Source organism: Bathycoccus prasinos (genome assembly GCF_002220235.1).
Source record: "Bathycoccus prasinos genomic : Chromosome_6".
Classification (NCBI taxonomy): domain Eukaryota; kingdom Viridiplantae; phylum Chlorophyta; class Mamiellophyceae; order Mamiellales; family Bathycoccaceae; genus Bathycoccus; species Bathycoccus prasinos.
In genome coordinates, this window is record NC_024003.1 from 339175 (window position 1) to 361180 (window position 22006).

Below are 22006 nucleotides of genomic sequence, written 5' to 3' on the forward strand. Positions count from 1 at the left end.
CACTTGTAAAAACTTCCAACGACGACTTTGGGTCTGTTCCGACAGCATTTATTAAAGCCAGAGACTAATAAAGAAGAATCTTTTTACGTGCAAGTATTCGCCGGACCGGTGACAGCGTCGGTGCAAGTAAATTTCGCTTGAAACGCAGTTGCGGAAGTAAACATGCCAGTTTGCGCCGTCGCCGCCGCGGATCCGGTCCACGAGGAAATGTCGTGGTTGAACGCAGAAGCGTACTTAAACATTTGTGTCATTTGTGTCACTTTCCCGGTGTCCCACTTCGAAATGTCGCCGTCGAATGTCTTTTTACCGCCAAAGCCTTGATAAGCACTTCCAGTCCATCCACGCATATCTTCCACCAAACTCGTATCCCAATTCGGCATCGTCCCGTACCAAACATCTTTCGATCGAGCCCAGTCTATACATTCTCCAGTCTCCGCAATCACTGGAGATTCCTCCCACATCAAACAATCCCCGACGAAAGCATGCCAGCTCGCGTCTGGAATTGGCGAGGGACCTACGCACGAACTCGCCGGACCGGTGACAGCGTCGGTGCACGTAAATTTCGCTTGAAACGCAGTCGCGTCGCGAAACATTTCAGTTTGCGCCGTCGTCGCCGCGGATCCGGTCCACGAGGAAATGTCTTGGTTGAACGCAGAAGCGGAATAAAACATATATTCCATATTAGTCACCTGCGCTGTGTTCCAACTCCCAATGTCTTGGTTGAACGCAGAAGCTTGATTAATCATAGCTCTCATAGAAGTCACTTGCGCCGTGTTCCAACTCCCAATGTCTTGGTTGAACGCATAAGCTTTATAAAACATATGATTCATATCAGTCACTTTCCCTGTATCCCACTTCGAAATATCAGCGTTGAATGTACTTTTACCGCCAAAGCCTTGAAAAACACTTCCAGTCATTCCACTCATATCCGTCACCAAACTCACGTCCCAATTCGGCATCGCGCCGTGCGCGCCGTATTTGTCCCACGAAGTGCACAAACCATCCATCGGCGCAATCGCTAAACACTCTGCGACGTACGCGTGCCAGTTTGCATCGAGAATCGGTTCCGGCAACGTGCACGTATTCGCCGGGCCGTCGTTCGCGTTCGCGCACGCGAATTTCGTTCGAAACGAAGTCGCCGCGTAAAACATGTCGGTTTGCGCCGTCGTGGACGCGACACCAGTCCACGCAGAAACGTCTTGGTCGAATGAAGAACACTCGTAAAACATCCGTTCCATGCTCGTCACTTGAGAGACGTCCCAGTTTGTAATGTCCTGGTTAAACGAGGCGACAGATTCAAACATTGCGTACATGTCCGTGACTTTGGACGTGTCCCAACTCCCGATAGGTTGGTTAAACGCCAAAGATTTATAAAACATGCTATCCATATTCGTCACGTGAGAAACGTCCCAATTTGAGATGCCGTCGCCAATAAACGATGCGGCGTCGTAAAACATAGATTCCATGGATTTCACGCGCGACGTGTCCCATTTCGAAAGATCGCCTCGGAAATCTGTTTGATTGTAGAACCCCATGTAACCTCTTTCCGAGGAGTATTTTTTACCCATATCCGTCACCAATCCGGTATCCCAATTCGGCATCGTCCCGTACGTCCCTACTTTATCCCAACTCATGCATTCGCCGTATTTCGGTTCAAGTTCTAAGCATTCCGAGACAAAAACGTGCCAACTCGCGTCCGGGAAGCACTTGGTACACGTGCACGAATTCGCCGGACCGGTGACGGCGTTGGTGCACGAAAATTTCGCTTGAAACGCAGTTGCGGAAGTAAACATGTCGCCTTGCGCTGTTGTCGCCGCGGATCCGGTCCACGAGGAAATGTCGTGGTTGAACGCAGAAGCTAACTTAAACATATAAAACATAGTAGTCACTTTTGCTGTGTTCCAATTCCCAATGTCTTGGTTGAACGCAGAAGCGCGCTCAAACGTAGATTTCATATCAGTCACTTGCGCTGTGTTCCAACCCCCAATGTCTTGGTTGAACGAAGAAGCGAGATAAAACATTCCATGCATAAAAGTCACTTGCGCTGTGTTCCAACTCCCAATGTCTTGGTTGAACGCAGAAGCGGAATTAAACATTCCATACATAGTAGTCACTTGCGCCGTGTTCCAACTCCCAATGTCTTGGTTGAACGCAGGAGCTCGAAGAAACATATAATACATAGAAGTCACTTTCCCTGTATCCCACTTCGAAATATCAGCGTTGAATGTACTTTTACCGCCAAAGCCTTTATGTGCACTTCCAGTCCATCCACTCATATCCGTCACCAAACTCACGTCCCAATTCGGCATCGCGCCGTAGTTATTACCAGACGCCCAGTCAGTGCACTCGCCGGTGACCGGAGCTTCGGCCAAACACTCGGCGACGAAAGTATGCCAACTGCCGTCGTCTGGGATTGGTACCGACGGTGGTGGACTCGGCGGTGGTGGACTCGGCGGTTTGAAGAACCACCCGTGCGTCGACTCGACGGCTGCCAAACGATTTTTAAGCTCCAAATTTTCCGCGAACAAAGTTGTTATCGTTTCCACAATATCTATCGTGGAGCCGTCTTCTTGCACCACCAACAATTTTTTGCGGCATGTGACGTCTCCGTAAAAATCAATACTTTTCGCACACATGTTTGTTTTCCATTCCCCTTCCGCCGCGCATATGGAAGAAGAAGCGTCATCTTCTTGCACAACTTCTTCTTGGAGGGGGGGGTCTTGCACAAATTCTTCTTGGAGGGGGGGGGGGGGAGGGGTCTTGGCTATTGCCTATCCCGAAACCGTGCGCGCCGAACGTCGCGAACAACAACAACAACGACACAAACGTTTTCTTCATCCTAAAGAAAAAATTGAGAGAAAAAGAGAGAAGTGAGTACAAGGGCAAAATTGAAATGCCACTTTGCCCTCTCGGCTTTTTGGAACTTTGCCGCGCGCTCTCGCGTTCCCCGCGCGAGACCAACGCGCGCTATTCGGGAACGCCGCCGTCGCGCGTCGATGCTAATAAAAAAGATCGACGCGGCCCCCAAAACAGCAAAGCGGCGCTTTTGTTATTCTTATTTTTAAACGCTCAACCAATTTATACCCGTGTAGAAGCTCGAGAGAAAAATTGTCCTTCGCGTTTAAATGAAGGCGAGAGAGATGAAAAGCGCGCACCTTTTTCGATCTCACAAAAGTCTCCGTCTTTCGCGTGCGAGTAGTCGAGCGTCTTATTACTATCGAAACGCGCCAAAGGTCGTTTCGTTTCCTTTTCCTTCGAGAGAGAGTGAAGAGAGATATAATAAATTATGCGGAAATGATTATTGCCCTAGAGAGAGAGTTCGAGAAAGGTCAACAAAATCAAACGGTAGGAAATCCTCAGATTCGTGCCAACCAGTTCGTTTTGTTTCAAAAAAAAAAGTTCATCATCAAGAAGAAACAAACAAAAAACGGAATGTGAAATGAAATGAAATACGTATTTTATTACTTAGAAGAATTACTTCTTCTCGACGTTGCCTAACAAAGACATGCCCGAGCGGTCTTCCACGTCTTCCCATCCAACGCCTCTCTCCGGGTTCGGTTTCGCCTGTTCGCCGGTCAAATCTTTACGACTGGTAATGACTCGCAAATCTTTATCCGAGATGACTCCGGATTGCGGCATGTCTTCGTCCGTACCGGTACTTCCACCGCCTTTGAGGAGTTGGACGAGCTCTTCCGTGGACATGGACTCGGTGGATTTTTGTTTGGTCGTGCCTTGCTTCAAGTTCGCGCCGGAAATGACCAATTTTTCGAGTTTCAACTTTGACGCCGCTCGGGAAAGCATTTTGCCTTCCACCGAGTTCGCCGTGGCTAAGCGGTAGACGTGCACCGGCTTCGTTTGACCAATTCTGTGAACGCGATCCATCGCTTGCATGTCCGCGTGCGGGTTCCAATCGGAATCGTAGATGATGACCGTATCCGCGGCGGTTAAGTTGATACCTAAACCGCCAGCGCGAGTGGACAACAAGAAAATATCCACGGTCGGGTCTTTGTTAAACGCGTCGATGGCGTCTCTTCTTTGCTCTTGTTTCACCGAACCGTCGATGCGACAGACGCGCTCGCCTCTTTGTTCAAAGAACGATTCTAACAAATCTAACATTCTCGTCATTTGCGAAAAGATTAACGTTTTGTGACCACTTTTACGCAAAGAGGTCAACAAGCGATCCAACAATTGCATTTTGCCGCACTGCGCGACCAACTCCTCCGCGGACGGGAACATGATGGAACCATCTAACCCGCCAGATATCAAATCCGGGTGATTGCAGTTCTTTCTTAATTGCATGAGCATGTTGTTTAAAGCGGTAGAACCAACCGGCACTCGATTTCCGCCTGCTTCTTTCTTCAACATATCCTCGATCGTCTTATCGACCATGGCGTCGTTGAACTTCTTTTGCGTCTCGGTCATGCTCGCGTATACAATAATTTCCTTCTTTCTCGGCAACGAAATCTCCACGTCGCCTTTTAACCGTCTCAACAAAAACGGTTTTAGAATCCCGTGTAATTTAGAGATGACTTTCGCGCGTCTTTGTTGCTCTCGTTCGGCAAACTCAACCTTATCGTCCAACTCTTCGCTGAAATCAAACCAACTCTTGAACTGGTCCAAGGACGAAAACACGTCCGGCAACAAAAAGTGCAGCAACGACCACAACTCCGGCAAGTTATTCTGCAACGGCGTTCCAGTTAACAACAACTTATTCGCGGCTGGAATAATCTTCAACTCTCGAATCAACTTGCAATCGAAATTCTTCAATCGATGTCCTTCGTCCACGATTAAATACTTGAACTGATACTTTTGCAAAAACTTGCGATCAAACATGGCGATTTCGAACGACGTCACAATCACCGGAAACGTCTCGTCCACGACCGATCTCACCGGCATGCGCGTGTTTCTAATGTTCGCCCTCTCTTGCTTACTCCCGTGGTACAAAACCGTCGGAAACGCCGGGCAAAACTTCTTAAACTCGTTGATCCAATTCGACAGCGTCGACAACGGCCCGACCACCAAAAACGGACCGCAAATCCCTTTGCTCCTCAAGTGACTCAAAAACCCGATCGTTTGAATGGTTTTCCCTAAACCCATCTGATCCGCTAAGATCCCGTTCAAACCGTTCGACCACAACGAAATCAACCACTTCACCCCTCTCAACTGGTACCCTCTCAAAACTGCGCTCGGATCCATCAGCGGCAACAACTCTCGCGTCTTTTCCGCGTCCGTCTTCTTCTCTTTCTTCGTACCCGCGCCGCCGGTGGACTTTCGCTTCTTGCTGTTATTATTCTTCGTCAAATCAACGTCGTCGTCGTCGTCGTCGTCGTCGTCTTCCTCTTGCCCTTCCTCCATCTGCTCTTTCAAAAACTCCGTATACATGTTCGTCTTATTCAACAACTCGTCCAAATGTTCAAACTTCTTATCGTCCAAAACCACCTGCTCGGGACTGGTAATCTCCTTCGTCTGATCTTGGTTCTTCTCCTTCTCTTCCTCTCTCTCTTTCATCAACTTCCGCTCTTCCTCGATGGCGCCTTCGCTGACGTCAATCAGAGATAAATCTTCTTGCACGTCTTCTTGGTCTTCCTCTCCGTTTCCTTCTCCTCCTCTCGTCTCCTCGTCGTCACCATCGTTCGATGATGCAAATCCTTTCTCCATCGTCGTCATTTTTTTCCTCGTCCCGTTTTCGTTCTCGCTCTTCTTCTTCTCCTCCTCCTTATTATTATTCGTCTCGACGACTCTGTCCTCCGGAGATGGCGATACTGCGATCGTCGTTTGGTCGTCTTGGTCTTCTTCTTCTTCTTCTTCTTTTACCTCCTCCGTTTTCTGCTTCTTCTTCTTCGATGATGATGATGATGCCATTTTTTGACTTTGTCGTGTGGTGGTTTGTGTGTGGTGTGACGTTTCGCTTGTTTTCCACAGAAAAAATTGTCGATTTTTTCTCTCGTGCTTGTGTTTTTTTGAATTTTTAACGGAGAAGAGAGTTTAAAAACAGAACAAAAATACTTTACACTTGCTATGATATCTCGTAAGAGTTGGGACTACAAAAAAACCTTCTCAAAACGTCTGCGCGTGGTTAAAAATCAAACTCTTTTCATTCACAGCCGCTCGTGAACGTGGGAGCACAGTTCTGACGAGGGGCATTTGTTGCAGCCCAACCTCTCTGAAAGACCGAAGAAAAATTTGCCTCTCCTTTTTTTTGAGGAGGAAGAGGTGGAAAAAATACACGCGCGAGATCAGAAAAAAAGAGCACTCTCTATATAGTGTATATCTGTCTTTGTGATGAAACAATACACTCCTACGAAAGAAAAACAAACGGAGTAAAACGAGAGAGAGTTTTGCGATTCGCGGCTCGTTTTGAGCGCGCAGATATACAGATGCGTTCGCGCGTACAAAATACCGTCGAGAAACGAAGTTCTCTCTCTTGTGCTTTTGGTTGTTTTTTTTTGTCCTTTGGGATGAGATTTTTTTTTTTTTGAATCTCCACAAACAAAAAGACGAACCAACTCCAAACAAAGAAAGAAGTTTGAATAAAACAAAAATGGCGTCTTGCGCGCAACACCAACTTCTCTCGTCCTCCGCGTCTTTCAGAGGCCGCGTCGGGAAGACCTCCTCTTCTGCCTCGTCCTCGTGCTCGACTTCTTTTTCTTCGCCTTCGTCGAGAGGAGAAAGAAGAAGAGGAAGAAGAGCGGCGATTTCCTATGCCGAATCATCATCATCATCGTCGAGCAAAAACACCGGAGGAGGCATCGGGTTGAAAACGAAATCGGACATCTCAAATATATTCGACGAGGCAAAAGTCGCGACGGAAACGACGTTTTGGGGGAAACTCTCCGCGGCGTACCGGATTTTTTTCCCCCCGTCCGAGGCGGACACGGCCCGGGCGGAAGCGAAGAAACGTTTACGGATGATCTTAGTCGCCGATCGATGCACGATGAGCGATCAAAGCATGGAAGAGATGAAACAGAAGATCATCGACGTGGTGGAGCAATACGTGGAGGTGGACGAGGACGTTCCGGTGGACGTGAAAGTGAAAGACGACGTGAAGTTTGGGACCGTGTACGGCATCACGGTGCCGGTGTCGAAAGTGAAAGCGGAGTTTGATGCGGAGAACGAAGCGTACATGATTGGCGCGCAGTTCGTCTACGACGACGAGACGTGGGAGGAGTTGAAACAAGAAACGGAGGAAGAGGAAGAGGAGGAAGATTGATCGATTGAATAATACGTGAAAAACCGTTCAAACCTTTTGTATTTTAACATAACGTAACATAAATTACCCTTGAAATTCTTGCTCTATCACCCCTCTCGGCGCTGTGTACTGCCGCATCTTCCCGATCAACCTCTCGGCGTCGTCGTCGCTCAAGACGATATTCCTCGCTTCTTCGCTGACGAAACCGCTCTCTCGCGCCTCGTCTAAAAACGTCAACAAACTGTCGAAATAGCCGTTCACGTTTAATACCCCTATTGGTTTCTTGTGGTACCCTAACTGTTGCCACGTGATGACTTCGAACAGTTCCTCCATGGTTCCGAATCCTCCCGGCAAAGCGACGAACCCGTCCGAATTCTCCGCCATCAGTCGTTTCCTTTCGTGCATATCTTTCGTTTGAATCTGCTCCCCGACGGTTTCCCCGGAGATCTCTCGCGCGCACAAACCGACTGGGATGATTCCTAGGACTCGATTTTGTCCTTCGTCGTAGGCGGCGTTCGCGATTGCGCCCATTAAGCCGATCGATCCGCCGCCGTACGTCAGTTGGATCTTTTCAGACGCGAGATATTCCCCGAGCGCTTTCGCCTCCTCGACGTAACGCGAATCGCGTCCAGAGGAGGAGCCGCAAAACACGCAGAGTTTTTTTAGAGTCGTCATTATTTTCAGAGTCGTTTCGTGAAAAGCACGACTAAAGTCCCCAGTTCCTTAATGTTCTCGTTGTTGGTCTCGTCTCGTCGTTTCCGTCGCGCGTCTTCTTTTGTGATGAAATTCGATTCCAAAAGTCGTTAGAAACGACGAGCGACGAGCGTGTACGAGCGAGGATGAGTGAGGAGGAGGAGAAGACGAAAGAACAACAAAAACTCAAACGTCTCGGCGTGGAAACGAACTCACATCCGACCTCGTGGCACGGCGCGTTCAGTTGCTCCGCGTGCGCGAGGAAAAGACTCCCGGCGTGCGAGTTCAGCCACGCGCAAGTGAAGAAGAAACGAGCGAACGAAAACGCCTCGCTCGTGTGCTTACGATGCAGCGAACGCGAGGAAGAAGAGACGATACAGACGACGACGATGGCAGGATTGAAGATCGACGAGGAGAATAAAGGGAGCGCGTTACACGAGTGTTCAAAGTGTAAAGAGCGAAAACCGGAAACGGAGTTCGCGCGTTCCCAGTTGAGAAATAAAGGTCCAGGGAAGCAAAAGTGCTCCAAGTGCGCGAGCGAGGCGGACGCGATTGCAAATCCGAAGGGAGAGGACGTGAAGAAGTTATTAGAGGAAGCGAGAGAGCAGTCGAGGAAAGCGGAGTTGACGAACGCGCCGGATAAGCTGAAAATATTCGCGAGAGAGGCGGCTTTGGAAGCGCAAGCGGTGACGGGTTTGAAGCCGAAAAAGATAGGCGGCGGGAGAGGAAGAGGAAGAGGCGGGAGAATTGGAGGAGGGAGAGGACGGTAGTCTTCGGTGTTCGTAGTTAACGCGCGAATAATAATAAGATTGCTGCGTGTTACGCTTGTATTCTTCGTCTAAACTTTTTCTATGTATGCGTAGTAGCTAAGCTAAATTTTTCTCTCGTCGTCGTGAAATTATCAGTCGTAATCAGAACGTGCTTTATATCATAACTCTCCGCTTCCGTATTGTCTTTGACCACCGCTGCCCGAATCGCTGCTTACACCTCCCGAAGAACGATGGTGACGATTGTCACCAGAACCAACGCCTTCGGCTTCGGTCGTGAAATCGCTCGTTTCGCTGAAATAGGTCGATTGCATGCCGCCGCGCTTTGGCGTGATATCCGGCAGTCGTAATGTCACGCCGCCGACGTTCTTGGTCTCCTTTTGCATCTTTGGTTGCTTGGAGTATTTACGGTAACTGTCGTCTTCCAAACCTTCGGCGGCACCATTATTTATCGCGCCTTCGTCCTTAAACGCGCGCTCGACTCTTGCTTTCGCGATTTCCTCTTTCTCGTGTAAGATTTTCGTCAACAAAGGTTCGGTGGTGCCGACGGTGATTGAATCGACGACGCCCATCTCGCGTTTGAGTTTGCGCAACAAGCGACGACGTCGTCGCTTTTCATCCGATAAGGATTCAAATGCGACGCCTTTTACTTTACCACTCATGCCGAGATGATGATCGCCGTTACCGCCAGATTCCATCGAATTACCGCCGCCTACGTTCGACGAACCGTCGCCAAAGTTACCAGATCCTTTTTCGTCAGCCCCGAATAAATCTTCGCGAATGACTTGTCGAATCAAATACTTTGCCGAGCAGTACATGGTTGCTAACGTCGGCAATACAATTACCGCGAACAACCAGAAGAAGTACACTTCGTTGTTGATGACCTCGTGCGGAGATTTCTTTGAGTACACGCGAACGTAATCGATGATGGCAAACTGATCGTCTTGCTCACAGTTTTTTAGCGCTTCCAAGACACCGTACGGAGATACTGACGTTCCAATCCCAACGAAGAACGGCCATCGAGGAATCATCGGAGCCGAATACGCGTTGACTTCGTGCGTGAAGACGTCGTCGATAAAGAACCGTAAAGACTCTTTATCCCATTCGACCGCAAAAACGTGGAACTCTCTCGCCCAATCCGCGTTGAACTTGATCTTCTCCTCTTCGCCTAATCTTGACGATGAAGTCGCAGATGCCGACGAGGATGCAGACGAATTCATCGCTAAATACTCGCTCTTTTCCACTTGATTCATCAACTCGAACGGTCGAGTGCGATCGACGACGTACCCGTCCACCCCGCACGTTGCTCCCGAAGGCATGAAGTGAAATCCAGACTCTACCGCGCCAATCTTCGCACCTGGACCGCCTCGGCCTTGTCCAAACGCCTGCGCGACGCGAATATCGCCACCTCTCGGCCAACACGCGTCCTTCGGTACCGTTTTATCTGGATCTGGAAGTAATTCAATTCTCGGAAACACTCCGGCGCACGTGTCTTTATCGTTCGGGTCGTACGACAATCCCGGAAGTCTCGCTCTCACCTCGTATCGACCATAGACCTGACTAAACGCTTTAGACGAATCAATATAACACGACTCAAACGGAAACTCAGATTCAGAGAACTTTTGCGCTCCGGGAATGTCCAAGAAGACCCCGTTATCGTCGTTATCGTCGTCAAAGTTTTTCGGTTTGTCGTACTTTCCAACCGTTTTCCTCGAGGCGATGACCAAAGCTCCATCGACAACTTTGCAGTTTCTCTCGTGAAACCACGTCTCCTTGTCGACGGTTTCTTCCTCTTGCTCGCCTAGAAATGATCCTTTTCCACTCGTCGACGCCGCTGCTCGAGACTTTTGGCCATTTCGTCTTCTCTCGCCCCCGCTAATAATATCACTACTCTCGCCGCTTCTACTACTATCGCTACTCCCACCCCCTCCACTATTACTACCGTGATGACTCTTAGATGCTCCTAATTGCGACATCGCGTTGAATTCGTTTGCACTGTTCTCTACGCCTGGCTTTCCAACGACACCACCAACACCTCTTCGGCTCGTCGGCGCGCCGTTCCTCGGCGTCCACTTCTCCAAATCTAAATAATCCAAATCAAACTCATCGCTAAACGTCAGCTCCCACCCATCTCTGGTCTTTTGGTTCTTCTCCACGTTCCTGGTCGCCCCAAACACGTGCTCGGGAAACCTAGACTTCCTCTCGATCTCCGTCTCCTCTCTTTTCCCGATCAAAGTCTCCATCAACCCGGGCACGCCGAGCCTTTGCTCTTCTTCCACCAAGGAAGATATCGGAAGGCTGCCGCTTTCCGCGCTCTTCTTCGTCAAATAACTCGAAATGACCGCGTCCACGTCTTTCTCTTTCGTGGCCATCTTCATCGCGTTGCCGATGAAGTTAAATTTTTGCGCCTCTCGTCGCTCCGACGCTTCGCTTCGTTGCCCTCTTGAAGAGGTGGAGGACACAGAGGATTGCACCAAACTGCTCTCCGTCGGTTCCTCCCATATCGGCACGTTCTTCGCGTCGATAAACCGCGTCTTTAGCTGTTCGTATTCGTTCTCGTCGTTCGTTTCTTTTCTTTTGATAGTAACACCACCGCCGGTGGTCGCGACGCCGCGATGATTGCCTTCGCCCATTTGATTCATTTTAGCCGCGGGACGACTTTCTTTCCCCGTGGTCGTCGTCGTCGTGATTTTCTTTTCTTTTCGACGACGATCGCGAGATGCCGTCGCTGCTCCTGCTTTTTCAGTCTCCTCACCTGCGACGAGAGCGATCGCGATCGCGAGACAGAGGAGCAAGAGGAAGAGGAACGTTTTATGCGGGCGCGCGCGGGTGCTTCTTCCGCGCGTCGTTCTCGTCCGCATTTCCCCCAACAATAACATCATCACCGGTCTCTCTCTCTCTCTCTCTCTGGGGAGCGCGTTTCTCTCTTTTTACGTCTATATTACGATAAACGACTACTCATGTTCATATCATCTGATAGTATTGCGCGGGGTGTGTGTATCTGCCGCTCGTGTCGCCCGTCCTACGGAAGAACTCTCGCGCGCTTTGCTGAATTTTTGAGGGAAAAAGAAGGAAAAAAGGAACCAAAAAAAGAGTTCAAAAGTACTGCTACTACTGCTATTATTACTACAACTGCGGCTCCTACTACTGCTCATACTGCTAGAGTTCTCCGTCTTTGTCTTTGTGTTTGACTTTTTCATCATCGAACTCGTCAAAGTCTTCAAATTCGGGCAAACCTCGCTTGATCCTTTCTTGCCTCTTTAACATCTCCTCTCTATCTTTGTCCAGTTGTTTTTTACCGCCCAACGGAGGCACCATGACCACGTCCGGGTGTAAGTGCACTAATCCTAAACTCTCCAACCGCTCGAGATTCATCTCGAAGGATCGGAGCGTGTTCTCCACGTCGTCGTGGGGTTTTTCGAAACCGTCGTGGTCGTTTTGGCTACACGCGCCGGCTAAGTAGCCGTTGACGAACATCGCCTCGGTGGAGTTAAACACCCACGAGTCGTTCTTAAAGTGCTCGTCCGTATTCCATTTCGCTTGGGTGGTTTGTAACTCTACTCTGTTCATCAGCTGGGATTTTTGCTTTTCTCGTTCCACCGGGCGAAAGTTAAACGCGCCGTCGTCTTTACGTAAATTCTGGACGATTTTCGTCGCCACGCGTTCGCCTCTCGGTCCAATCCTCTTCTCGTGTTTCTCTTTTACGATTTCCGTCGCCGCTTTCAGCTGCTCTTGCGTGTGCGGATATATCGCGTGCGCGTACATCTTCGAGTCGCCTTGACCTCTTCTCACCACCCACGGTTCCGGTTCCAACATCTGAAAGTGCATGTCGAGCAACGTTTTGTACGTCCGCATCCCGCCTTCGTAGTACACGCGAACGGTTTCCACGTCGTCTCCGCTCACGCGATGGCCTTGCATCAACACGCGCTCTTTCTCGCCAACTTTAAATCTTTGCCGCCAATCCGCGTTGAGAGAACTGTATCCGACGTTCGTCGCGAATACGTCTCGCAAACACCCGTACCGCGCTTCCGCTTTCGCAAAATCTCCGCTGGAAAACGTGGCGAATTCGAGCTCCTCCATGTTGTCTTTCGCTTGGAACGCTTTGAAATCATCCGGTCGTTTCGTCGCCGCGTTGCCCCGCCACGATGATGATTTTGATGACGATCTCTTTCCTCCTATTCCTCTCGAGGAAGGCACGGAACTTCCATCATCGCTTTGCTTCAGCGCGAAACAAATCGTCGTCCTCGTCGGCGCGGCAATACACAAGAGGAAGAAGATTTGGAGAAAACCAATCGAAATCCTCATCTTTTTCTCTTCTTCTTGTGCCTTTGTTTTTGCGTCCTCCTCGCGCCTTCTTTTGTGATATTATGACGTGAAAAGTTGTCGTTGTTCTTCTGCGTTACAGGCGGCTCGTTGCGTTGCAGCGTTCTTGTTTTTGACGCCTTTCCTCTCTCTTTCCGCCGTCGGGAAAAGGCGTTTACTACCATACGTTGTCTCGTTCGTGTGCTCTTGATTCGCTTCAATTTAGGGTTACTATAAACCCTAAATGAGAAACCAAGCACAACGCCGTCCTCGTTTTGTGGGTGAAATGTCCTCACAGTCAAAAGAAATTCGCGGCGTCACTGCTTAAGAAGGCGAGTTTATCACACACACACACACACACTTTGCGTTATTAAATACGAGTCAGTCTTTTTAAAATGTCGAAACTTTCGTCGAAGAAAACGCAAGAAGGCATCAACAACCGTTTACAAGTTGTCATGCGATCCGGGAAGTACACGGTACGAACGAGCGATTGGTTTCGATGCGATCTCTCTCTCTCTCTCTCTTCTAGGGTCCAAAACCAAAAGATTTGAGATTTTGTGTGGCGGCCCTTCTTCTCGAGGTGTACTACTCTCTTCGGACGATGCTCGAGTTCTTTCTCGCGGGCTCTCTCTCTCTCTCTCTCGCTTTTTCGTTCTTCTTTCGCAAAGCGAAGCGTTCTCATCGTTTGTGTTCTTCTTCTTCTTCTTCTCTCTTAAACAAAAACAGCTCGGGTACAAAACGGTCCTCAAAACCCTTCGCTCCGGGAAAGCGAAACTCATTCTCATCGCGAACAACGTTCCGCCGTTGCGAAAATCCGAGATTGAATACTACGCCATGTTGGCGAAAACCGGCGTGCACCATTACACCGGGAACAACGTGGACTTGGGGACGGCGTGCGGTAGGTTTTACAGAGTGTCGTGCTTGAGCATCTTGGACGCGGGGGACTCGGATATCATCGAAAAGACGGTTGGGGAGTCTGCTTAAGAAGAGTATAAGACGTTGTTGTTTAATTCGAACGAAATTGTTGGTTCATTATAAAAGTATATATAAATTGATGTATGCGCTTTTGTTGGTGGTGTGAGTAGAAGCGGCGAGCGGCGGTTTGGTCTCTCTTTCTCTCCTTCTTCCTCCTCCTCCTCCTCTCGACTAGCGATGACGAAATCTTTTGTTTTTTCTCTTTTACAAAGAGAATGGTCTTCTTTCCAATGAATGTTTGTATCATACTGAAATCAAAAGCCTTACATTACTGAGCTGGAAATGTTTGTCGAAACGAAGAGAGAGAGAGAGAAAGAGAGAGAGAGAAAAAGAGTTCAAAATCGTTTGGTTCGTTTGCTACGCGTGTCCCTTCTTCAAGTCTATTGTTTTTACAACATTTTTTCATGAATATCTCTCGATAAACTCGCTCATCAACGGGTTCACCAGCGCTGGATTTTCGTCCATCGGGCAATGCCCGGCACCTTTCAAAACGGTAAACCCAGCGTTCGCGTATTTTTCGTACAACTTCCTCCCGTCTTCCATCTTCTCCCACGGATCTTTCTCCCCCCACAACATCAACGTCGGCGTCGCGTTCTCCCCTTGGCTCACTTGCGGCAACAAATCTTCCGGCAACGGCCCACCGGAATAGGAAATAAAATCCAAAAATACTTTACTCGCACCTTCCGTCATGCCTGGTTTCAAAATTACGTCCACCAATTCATCCGTGACCGCTCCCGAATCGTGATACGCCTCCTTCAAAATGTTCGACACCGTCTCTTTCCTCGCGACGTTGGCGAAAAACTTCGGCCCAATCGGCGACGTTCTCAAAAACGTCTGAAACGCCTCGATTATCGGTTTCGCAAACGCCGGTTGTTTCGTCACGTGCAACCCTCTCATGCTGATGTTAATCAAACACAATCCCAAAATATTCTCCCGTTTATCCAACGCCGCTTGTAATCCGGCCACGCCGCCGACTGAGTTACACATCAAAAACGCTCTCTTATCCTCTCCTTCCATCTCCGTCTCGATGAATTCGTTAATCTGTCTCGCCCACGTGTAAAAATTATAAATATCGTTCTTCTCTCTCCCCGGCGCGGTCGGATCCGGTTTATCGCTGTACCCGTACCCGAGTAAATCCAACGCGTACACGTTGTATTTCTTCTCGTTGGCAAAATAACTCGTGTTGTTTCTCCACTGATCCGCGTTCCCGCCGAAACCGTGAATTAATATAACGTTTGGTTTCTCATCATCGTGTTTTGACGTTCCTTTCACGTACCGTATCGCGTGTCCTTCGAACGTGTGGTACTTTTCCTGTAAGTTTCGCGACGTGGACAGGGACGACACTTCCCCGTCTTCGTGGTAAAACTTTGGATATTTTTCTCTCATCATCGTCGTCATCATCGATGTCTGTCGTTTCGTCGTCACTTCTTCTTCTTCTTCTTCTGCCGACGACGATTTTGCTCGAAAAACACGACGCAAAGATCCTCTTCTTTGTCCTCTTTCGACGAGTTTTTTCGACGTCGGAGTGCAACGCGTCGCAGAAAACAAAGAGCTTTGCATCATGATTTAATCTTTTCGTCGGAGGAGGAAAAGTGACGACGAAACGACAGACATTTTCCTTCGTTTCCTCACACTAATAATAGAGATACACAAAACATGGGCAAACAACAACGCCGACAACACGCGAGAGAAAACGAAGAGGGAGAAAAAAGCATCTTCGCAAACTCTTCGGCTTTGGCAAAAGGACCACCCAGGTATTCGAGTGTTGTCTTCGTACTCTTACGAGTAGTACACGCGTCACGTTTCGAGCGGAGAGAAAATCTGTAACCGACTCCTTTCGACGTTTCAATCTGACGTTCTCTCTCTCTCTCTCTTTCTCTTACGCAATGATGTATTCTTTCGAGCAGTTTTGGATTCGGCAGGTACTCGGGAACGGCTTCGATCGTGAACGAACGCAAAACGTCGTCGATTTCATCCCCATTAGGTGGTGGTTTTAATACAAACGGAAATGTGGGAATGGACGTCTCGATGATGATGAAATTGGACCACCAACAGTCGTCTTTGTCCTCGTTCGCGGGAGGCGCTTCCGTCTTTGGAGAGCGTCTGATGAGAGCGATAGGTTTAGCGGCGAAACCGAACCAACAATCGAAAAAGAAAGGGTTAGAGCAAATGGTAGAGGTTTTATCGGAGGAGGAGAAAGAGATGGGTGTTGGGAGGAGTAGTAGCGGGAACGACGAGGACGACGACGCGAAGAAGAAGAAGAAGAAGAACGAAGAGATTGAAGTCATCGTGTCCGACGCGTTGCCGATGTGGACGCGGGTCCACTCGAAGTGTTTGAGAAACGAAAAGAGCGGAGGGACGACGACGGATGAGGCGAGGCTACTGTCAGTGAAGGTGCATAACTTGATGTGCGAGAGAAGCGGGAAGAGGTTGGCCAAGTGCATCGGGACGACGTCGGCGATACCGTTGATACTTTTGGCGAGGTGCGATGGCGATAAGAACGTCGCGAAAGAAGCCGAGACCGGGTTTCGGAGGATATTTACGACGAAAACGAGGCGGGCGAAGGCTTTGCGGTTCGTTGCGGTGGATTTTTTCGAATTGGTGCAAGAGTCGGTGCACAGAGCGATGACTGAGTTTGGAGGAGGAAGTATGAAAGGAGGTGGCGGTAGTAATAGTGGGAAGGAGAGAGACGTCATCGAGCGGGACGCGTGCGCGAGCGTGAGAGCGATTGGTCAGTACGTCGTCGACGTGTTTGGTTTTGAGGAATTTCGTGAAGGCGAGGTCATGCCAACGACGGCGACGTCAAGTCTAGAAGGAGAAGATGGCGAGAAGAAAACCATAACGACGGTTAAAGAGGCGCTGGAAAGCGCGTTAGAAAGTTTAGAGTACTTGCGTAAAGTGATGATGTTAGAATCGTCGACGAGTTTACGAGGCGCCAGTTTGGATTGCCTGAGAAAGCTCTTCTTGGACAAGTGCGAAACGGAAAACGAAGATAATAGTACTGCTGTGATTACGTTCGCCACGTTTTGCGACGAGCGAACGGCTAAACAAGTGCTCGAAAACGTCTTCAGCCGAATAGAAAAAGAAGACGATTCGTTGTGTTTAACCAGAGCGTGGGAGTTGGCCGCGGGACTATCCCACGCACAATGGTGCGCAAAAAATCTCTCGGTGTGGGATTTGCTACCAGAGCTGAGTCGAACGGTTATCGATGGAGCCATCGTGAGAGGGTTTGCAAATGCTTTTGAAGGTGCGGCGGCTGGGTGCGCGCCGTGCGTGTTGCCGCTCTTCGCGTCTCTTTCGTTTCCGCAATCGACTGGCGGCGAAGGAGAAGATGAAGAATGTCTTAAAAACACGATAAATATCGTCAACGCCGCACTGCGAGGTGCGGAAGATTGCGAACAGTTTCAATCTAAAAACGCAGAGGCAGATGCTATCGCAAAAGCTTCCATGGAGTGCTCTTTGTTCGCGTTGTTGAGATGGTTACGCGCGGATGAGAAAAAAGAAACACTTCTAAAGACACTCCTCGTCGAGAAATGGATACCGCGTGCCCTCGAAGCTCGAAATGGCACCGATAGCATTACGTCGAGATGGGTAGACGTTGCTGCAAAAACTTTAGCCTCTCTCGCCTCCAAACCGACGGCGTTTCCGCAAGGCGTAGTCATGAAAGCGTTGGAAAGTCTCGGCGAATTTTTGGTCGTTTCCTACGACGAGAATCCGTCGCGAGGTACGAGTATATGCGAGCAATTCAAAGCAATCGTTCTCGAACTTTCGAATAAAGGAGCGCTCGTTCCTAAAGAAGTTCACGAGAAAATGCTCGAACTTAAGATGAGCTTTGCGAACGCGATACAAGGACACGAAGAGAAACATGGAGGTACAGACGATACATTTTTGGCGCTCGCGATTGAGACGCTCAGTCCAGATTCGTTCGGCGGTGCCGACGAAGTTGCCAGTTTTATCGGTCGCGTGACCATAAATAGAAAACAAAAGCGCGAAGATACTATTGCACGAGGAGATGGTGCTACCGCTGTAGTGGATACCACGTCGTCGATTGAATCGCTCTTCGCAGCATTGAAATTTGCGAGCGCGGAGACGTGGTCGAAACATTGCGAACATATTTTGAAGACGCAAAAGCTCGAAGTCGCGCTTCCTCACATACTCGCCTTGCTCAAAAGATTCGTCGCAGATAACAAAAAGCAAGATTTAAAATGCGCCGTCATCGATGATGCTTTTGTAAGAGCGTGTGAGAATATTGTCGTTGAGAGTGAAAACGGAGGGTCGACGACGCCGTCGAGCCAAGCGTTTAAAGCAGAAGTGGACTTTGTGAAAGCGTTTGCAAGTAACACCGCGCTCGTTCGCGTTGCTCTGAGTGTCGATGCGTATAAGAAAGGGCTGAACTCGCTGTCGCTGGCTGTTGAGAAAACATCATCTCAGTCTATACCGCGAAATATTTTGTGCGACTTTTCGTGGCCGCCGCCACCAGAGATTGCGAAAGAAGAAGCGCTTCTCAACTTTTGGGCCGAAAAAGTTGTCGCAGTAACGTTTATGAATAGGTGTAAAGACATCATCGCAAACAACGAAGACGTGTTCGACAACTATGTAGCTTTAGAAGAAGCAGACAGTGACGTCGATGAAGATGACGAAGACGAAGATGGAGACGAAGAAGACGGTGTCGCGCGTGACTTTTCGAGATTGTGCGAACTCGCTCGCGGTGATTCGTCCTGGTATGCCTTCCTCCGCTCTTCGCACAGCGACGTAAGGAGAGCGAACAGTACTGTTGAGTCTTGCGCTGCTTTGAAAAACCCGCTAACAGCGTACATCGCGGAGGCAATCGCAAGAGACGACGACGTCACGTCCTTAAGTATTCAAACAAAGTTTGCGCACGCGGTGTTATGCGGATGTTTTGAAGTTACGAACGATGTTTTTGCAAACACGTTTTTGGAAATGTCAGAGAAAATGAGCGATTCTGCAGAGCTTGCGCACGCTATTGCGTCTGCGCTGGGCAGCTGGCACGAACTTGTCGATGCCTACGTGAAGAAGTACGCCGGTAGTAGCGACGGTTTAGTCGCGAGCGCGCATACAGTCATCGCGACGATGTCGGAGTTGGCGCCAAAGCATGGTGGACTTCTTTCGGCCGTCGTGAAGCGTGAGAATTTGCGCGATGCCGTACTCGACGCACTCGTTGCAACTCAGAACGACCAACTCGCGTGGGAACTCGTGTCTTTGCCGACGAAATCTCCGGCTGACTTCATGCTTGGCAAGAAAATTCTCATTTCTTACGGGTTCATTTGGAAGAACGACGAGACTGTGTGTGAGTATCCTCACGATGATTCAGTGCTAAAATACGCTCTTTCGTTCGACTCGTGCTCGAAAAAGACGAGAATACTCGTACACGTTGTTCCAAAACTTTTGCACAGAGGAGAATGGATGGATGCCTTTCTTCGATGCCTCGTCGAAAGAATCGAGAGGTACTACAAAGATCGTTCAGTGAACATTACGAGCCAACCGTTTCTTCCAGCGTCGCGATTGTTTGCGTATTTTGTTTCCGATTCGTATATTTCGAACGCGATGCAGAAACACAGCGAATTCAACGTCCGAAATGCGGACGGAACCGGAGCGCGAGCGGACGAAATCGGAGCGTTTGCTCTCGCCGTGTGGATCGCCATCGAAACGCGCGCACAAAGCGACAAAGCGACAGCAGCTCGACTTAAAACGCTCGGCGGAGGTTCAAATGAAGAGGATGAGTTTCACGACGCATCTACCGACGATGACCTCGCCATTGAGAATGAAATCGATTCCGCGAGGATTCATCTCGCGATACTCTCGAGCGCGAAAACATCTTCGGAGCTGGACGAAAAGACCTGGGTGAGTGTTTTTGAATCCATGATTGGTTGGATTGACTCGTTTGCGCGAATCAGTCGGATATATCTCGGGAAAATATCGCACGTCGTCGAAGACGAAGTGAAATTGGAAGTTCACGGTGGTCGCGTCGTCGACCGAAAGTTTCATCTTTTTGAACTCGCGACGTCTTGCCTAGCTTCAATCGAGAGATTCCCAATCGCAGTCGCAACGCCTCGTATTTCAGATGACGAGGATGTGGAAGAATACGGTTTGTATTACAATACAGACATGGACGAAATGAATCCTATGGAGGATATTTCCACGGATGTGGATCTTGCCACCTTAAAAAGTGGCGGCGACGTGGTCGCTTTTGCGAGTAAATCCGGAGAATTTGGCCAAACTTTGGCCAAATCGCTCGCGCGAGCAAAATGGCCAAGGATTCGTCGAGTACTGCTCGCGACAGCTTTAGAACCCTTGATAAATTTCAGTGCCGCGCTTTTCGAGCACATTCATTCGGAAGAGAGCGAAGACCGCGCAGAAATCATGGAACCGATTTTGAGAGAAGTTTCGGCGGCGCTCGCGTCCATCTTGGGCGACGGTACGGAGGCTATTTTTGCAAGCTCGATGTGTTGCTCGTTGGCGATGCGTCGTTTTGAATATTTTGCAGGAACGATGCTTCCTGAAAGTGAAGTCTCGTCGTCGTCGTTGAATGCAATGTACGCGTTGTTGGATGACAACATTCGTTTTACTCCAAGAGAGGCGGCGTACGTCGCGTTCGCCGTGCTCTCCTCGGACGATGTCGTTCGCGCCGCCTGTTTTGGCATTGATTGTTCATTCAACGATGTAAACAAAATCGACGCAATAGTTGAGAAACTTTACAGAGATGCAAAGTTACAAAAAGCCGCCGCGAGTGATAACGACGACGACGACTACGGCGAGAAGGAGGAACCCGAAATGGACTCGGAATTGGAGGAAATGGCGGAACAACAGTTCCTCACAAAATATGGTCTGCGTGAAAATCTCGTCGCAATACTCAAAAAAGAGGGGCGCAAATCACGTGCCAATGATTACGACGATGACGACGAAGAAAAAATGGTCAAATCTCAAGTCTCAGGTGTTACGAACGTAGATTACGCGTGGTCTCTCGTTTTCCGAGCGTTATCGTCGAGTCGCGTAGAAGTACCGAGACGCGCAAAATTGCGTTTAATTCAATACATCGCGAAGATAAACTCGAAAAGTTCCATCGTATCCAACGCGTTCAACGGCGTTTTAAACTCTGCACCGTTTTACGAGCTTGCATCGCTCTTGACAGAAGATGAAAACGTCGACGAAGGCGAATCATCGGAGCTAGCCATAACTGTGTGCGATTACGGGAGTCACGCCGAAACTGTTCGAGCGTTTGCGCCGCTGCGACATCGTTACGGTGCGCTTTCAAAAGCAAGCATAACGGATAATATTCCTCCCAGAGTATTCCTCGCACTCGTTGGATCTTTCATCGAACACTTTCCTTCCATCTCGCGTTCAGCCTATCGCGAACTCGACGGGAAGAAGGCAAAGAAAGATTTCGTAAACGACCTCGATTTCATCTGCGAAAACATTTTCCGCAAAGCATTTCTCGATCGTGAAATTGCCGACACCGAAAGGTTTCAAAACTTGCGAAGCTCGTTTGCCTCGGAGAATGTATCGGATGCGCTATCTGTGAGATATTCCGAAAAAATGTCCGCAATCGTAGCTCGATACGACATCGACGAGAGTTTCATGGAAATTTCAATCGATATCCCGGCGACGTTCCCGTTGAAACCGGCGGAACCTCGCGAGAGCAAACGCGTTGGCGTGAGTGAACGTCGAAGCCGCTTTTGGCTTTTGAGTTTAAAAACTATGTTGAGCTCTGGGAGTGGCTTGCTGAACGACGCCGAAGAAGAGAATTACGAAATCGAGGACGATTCTTCTACGACGGCGACATCGACGACGCGCGGTTCTATTTTGATTGCCATCTTGAAATGGTCCAAGTTTGTGGATAAGTTCTTTGAAGGTGCGGAACCGTGCCCGATCTGTTACCAAGTTCTTGCAAAAAGTAACGGTCGTAAACCAGAAGCGACGTGCAGACAGTGTTCGAATAGTTATCACGGCGATTGTTTGATGAAGTGGTTCACGACTTCCTCCAAGTCAACGTGTCCCATGTGTCAATGCTCGTGGGGGTCAACCCATTAGATATATTTCTTTTTAGCGATAGTTGAATAAT

The 22006-nt window shown here is 49.1% G+C and overlaps 10 protein-coding genes across 10 annotated transcripts; 4 read left to right on the forward strand and 6 right to left on the reverse strand.

The window, feature by feature from the left end:
• Positions 1–83: 83 nt before the first annotated feature.
• Positions 84–2636, reverse strand: Bathy06g01940 (unnamed protein product; the record flags this gene model as incomplete). The annotated part of the gene is made up of 1 exon (XM_007512481.1): positions 84–2636. The coding sequence occupies one exon, from the start codon at positions 2634–2636 to the stop codon at positions 84–86; it is 2553 nt and encodes an 850-aa protein (XP_007512543.1).
• An 838-nt stretch (positions 2637–3474) lies between these two features.
• On the reverse strand, positions 3475–5862 carry Bathy06g01950 (SNF2 family helicase/ATPase PasG; the record flags this gene model as incomplete). Its single annotated transcript, XM_007512284.1, has 1 exon — positions 3475–5862. The coding sequence occupies one exon, from the start codon at positions 5860–5862 to the stop codon at positions 3475–3477; it is 2388 nt and encodes a 795-aa protein (XP_007512346.1).
• Positions 5863–6541: 679 nt separating this feature from the next.
• Positions 6542–7210, forward strand: Bathy06g01960 (predicted protein; the record flags this gene model as incomplete). Its single annotated transcript, XM_007512491.1, has 1 exon — positions 6542–7210. One exon carries the CDS (start codon positions 6542–6544, stop codon positions 7208–7210), a length of 669 nt encoding a protein of 222 aa, XP_007512553.1.
• A 63-nt stretch (positions 7211–7273) lies between these two features.
• Bathy06g01970 (predicted protein) lies at positions 7274–7864 on the reverse strand (the record flags this gene model as incomplete). The annotated part of the gene is made up of 1 exon (XM_007512464.1): positions 7274–7864. The coding sequence occupies one exon, from the start codon at positions 7862–7864 to the stop codon at positions 7274–7276; it is 591 nt and encodes a 196-aa protein (XP_007512526.1).
• A 164-nt stretch (positions 7865–8028) lies between these two features.
• Positions 8029–8652, forward strand: Bathy06g01980 (predicted protein; the record flags this gene model as incomplete). Its single annotated transcript, XM_007512406.1, has 1 exon — positions 8029–8652. The coding sequence occupies one exon, from the start codon at positions 8029–8031 to the stop codon at positions 8650–8652; it is 624 nt and encodes a 207-aa protein (XP_007512468.1).
• Positions 8653–8810: 158 nt separating this feature from the next.
• Bathy06g01990 (predicted protein) lies at positions 8811–11291 on the reverse strand (the record flags this gene model as incomplete). The annotated part of the gene is made up of 1 exon (XM_007512688.1): positions 8811–11291. The coding sequence occupies one exon, from the start codon at positions 11289–11291 to the stop codon at positions 8811–8813; it is 2481 nt and encodes an 826-aa protein (XP_007512750.1).
• Positions 11292–11808: 517 nt separating this feature from the next.
• Positions 11809–12954, reverse strand: Bathy06g02000 (unknown protein; the record flags this gene model as incomplete). The annotated part of the gene is made up of 1 exon (XM_007512439.1): positions 11809–12954. One exon carries the CDS (start codon positions 12952–12954, stop codon positions 11809–11811), a length of 1146 nt encoding a protein of 381 aa, XP_007512501.1.
• A 392-nt stretch (positions 12955–13346) lies between these two features.
• Bathy06g02010 (60S ribosomal protein L30) lies at positions 13347–13935 on the forward strand (the record flags this gene model as incomplete). The annotated part of the gene is made up of 2 exons (XM_007512580.1): positions 13347–13427; positions 13678–13935. The coding sequence occupies 2 exons, from the start codon at positions 13347–13349 to the stop codon at positions 13933–13935; spliced, it is 339 nt and encodes a 112-aa protein (XP_007512642.1).
• A 393-nt stretch (positions 13936–14328) lies between these two features.
• On the reverse strand, positions 14329–15324 carry Bathy06g02020 (predicted protein; the record flags this gene model as incomplete). Its single annotated transcript, XM_007512531.1, has 1 exon — positions 14329–15324. The coding sequence occupies one exon, from the start codon at positions 15322–15324 to the stop codon at positions 14329–14331; it is 996 nt and encodes a 331-aa protein (XP_007512593.1).
• Positions 15325–15942: 618 nt separating this feature from the next.
• Positions 15943–21975, forward strand: Bathy06g02030 (conserved hypothetical protein; the record flags this gene model as incomplete). The annotated part of the gene is made up of 1 exon (XM_007512735.1): positions 15943–21975. The coding sequence occupies one exon, from the start codon at positions 15943–15945 to the stop codon at positions 21973–21975; it is 6033 nt and encodes a 2010-aa protein (XP_007512797.1).
• Positions 21976–22006: the final 31 nt, after the last annotated feature.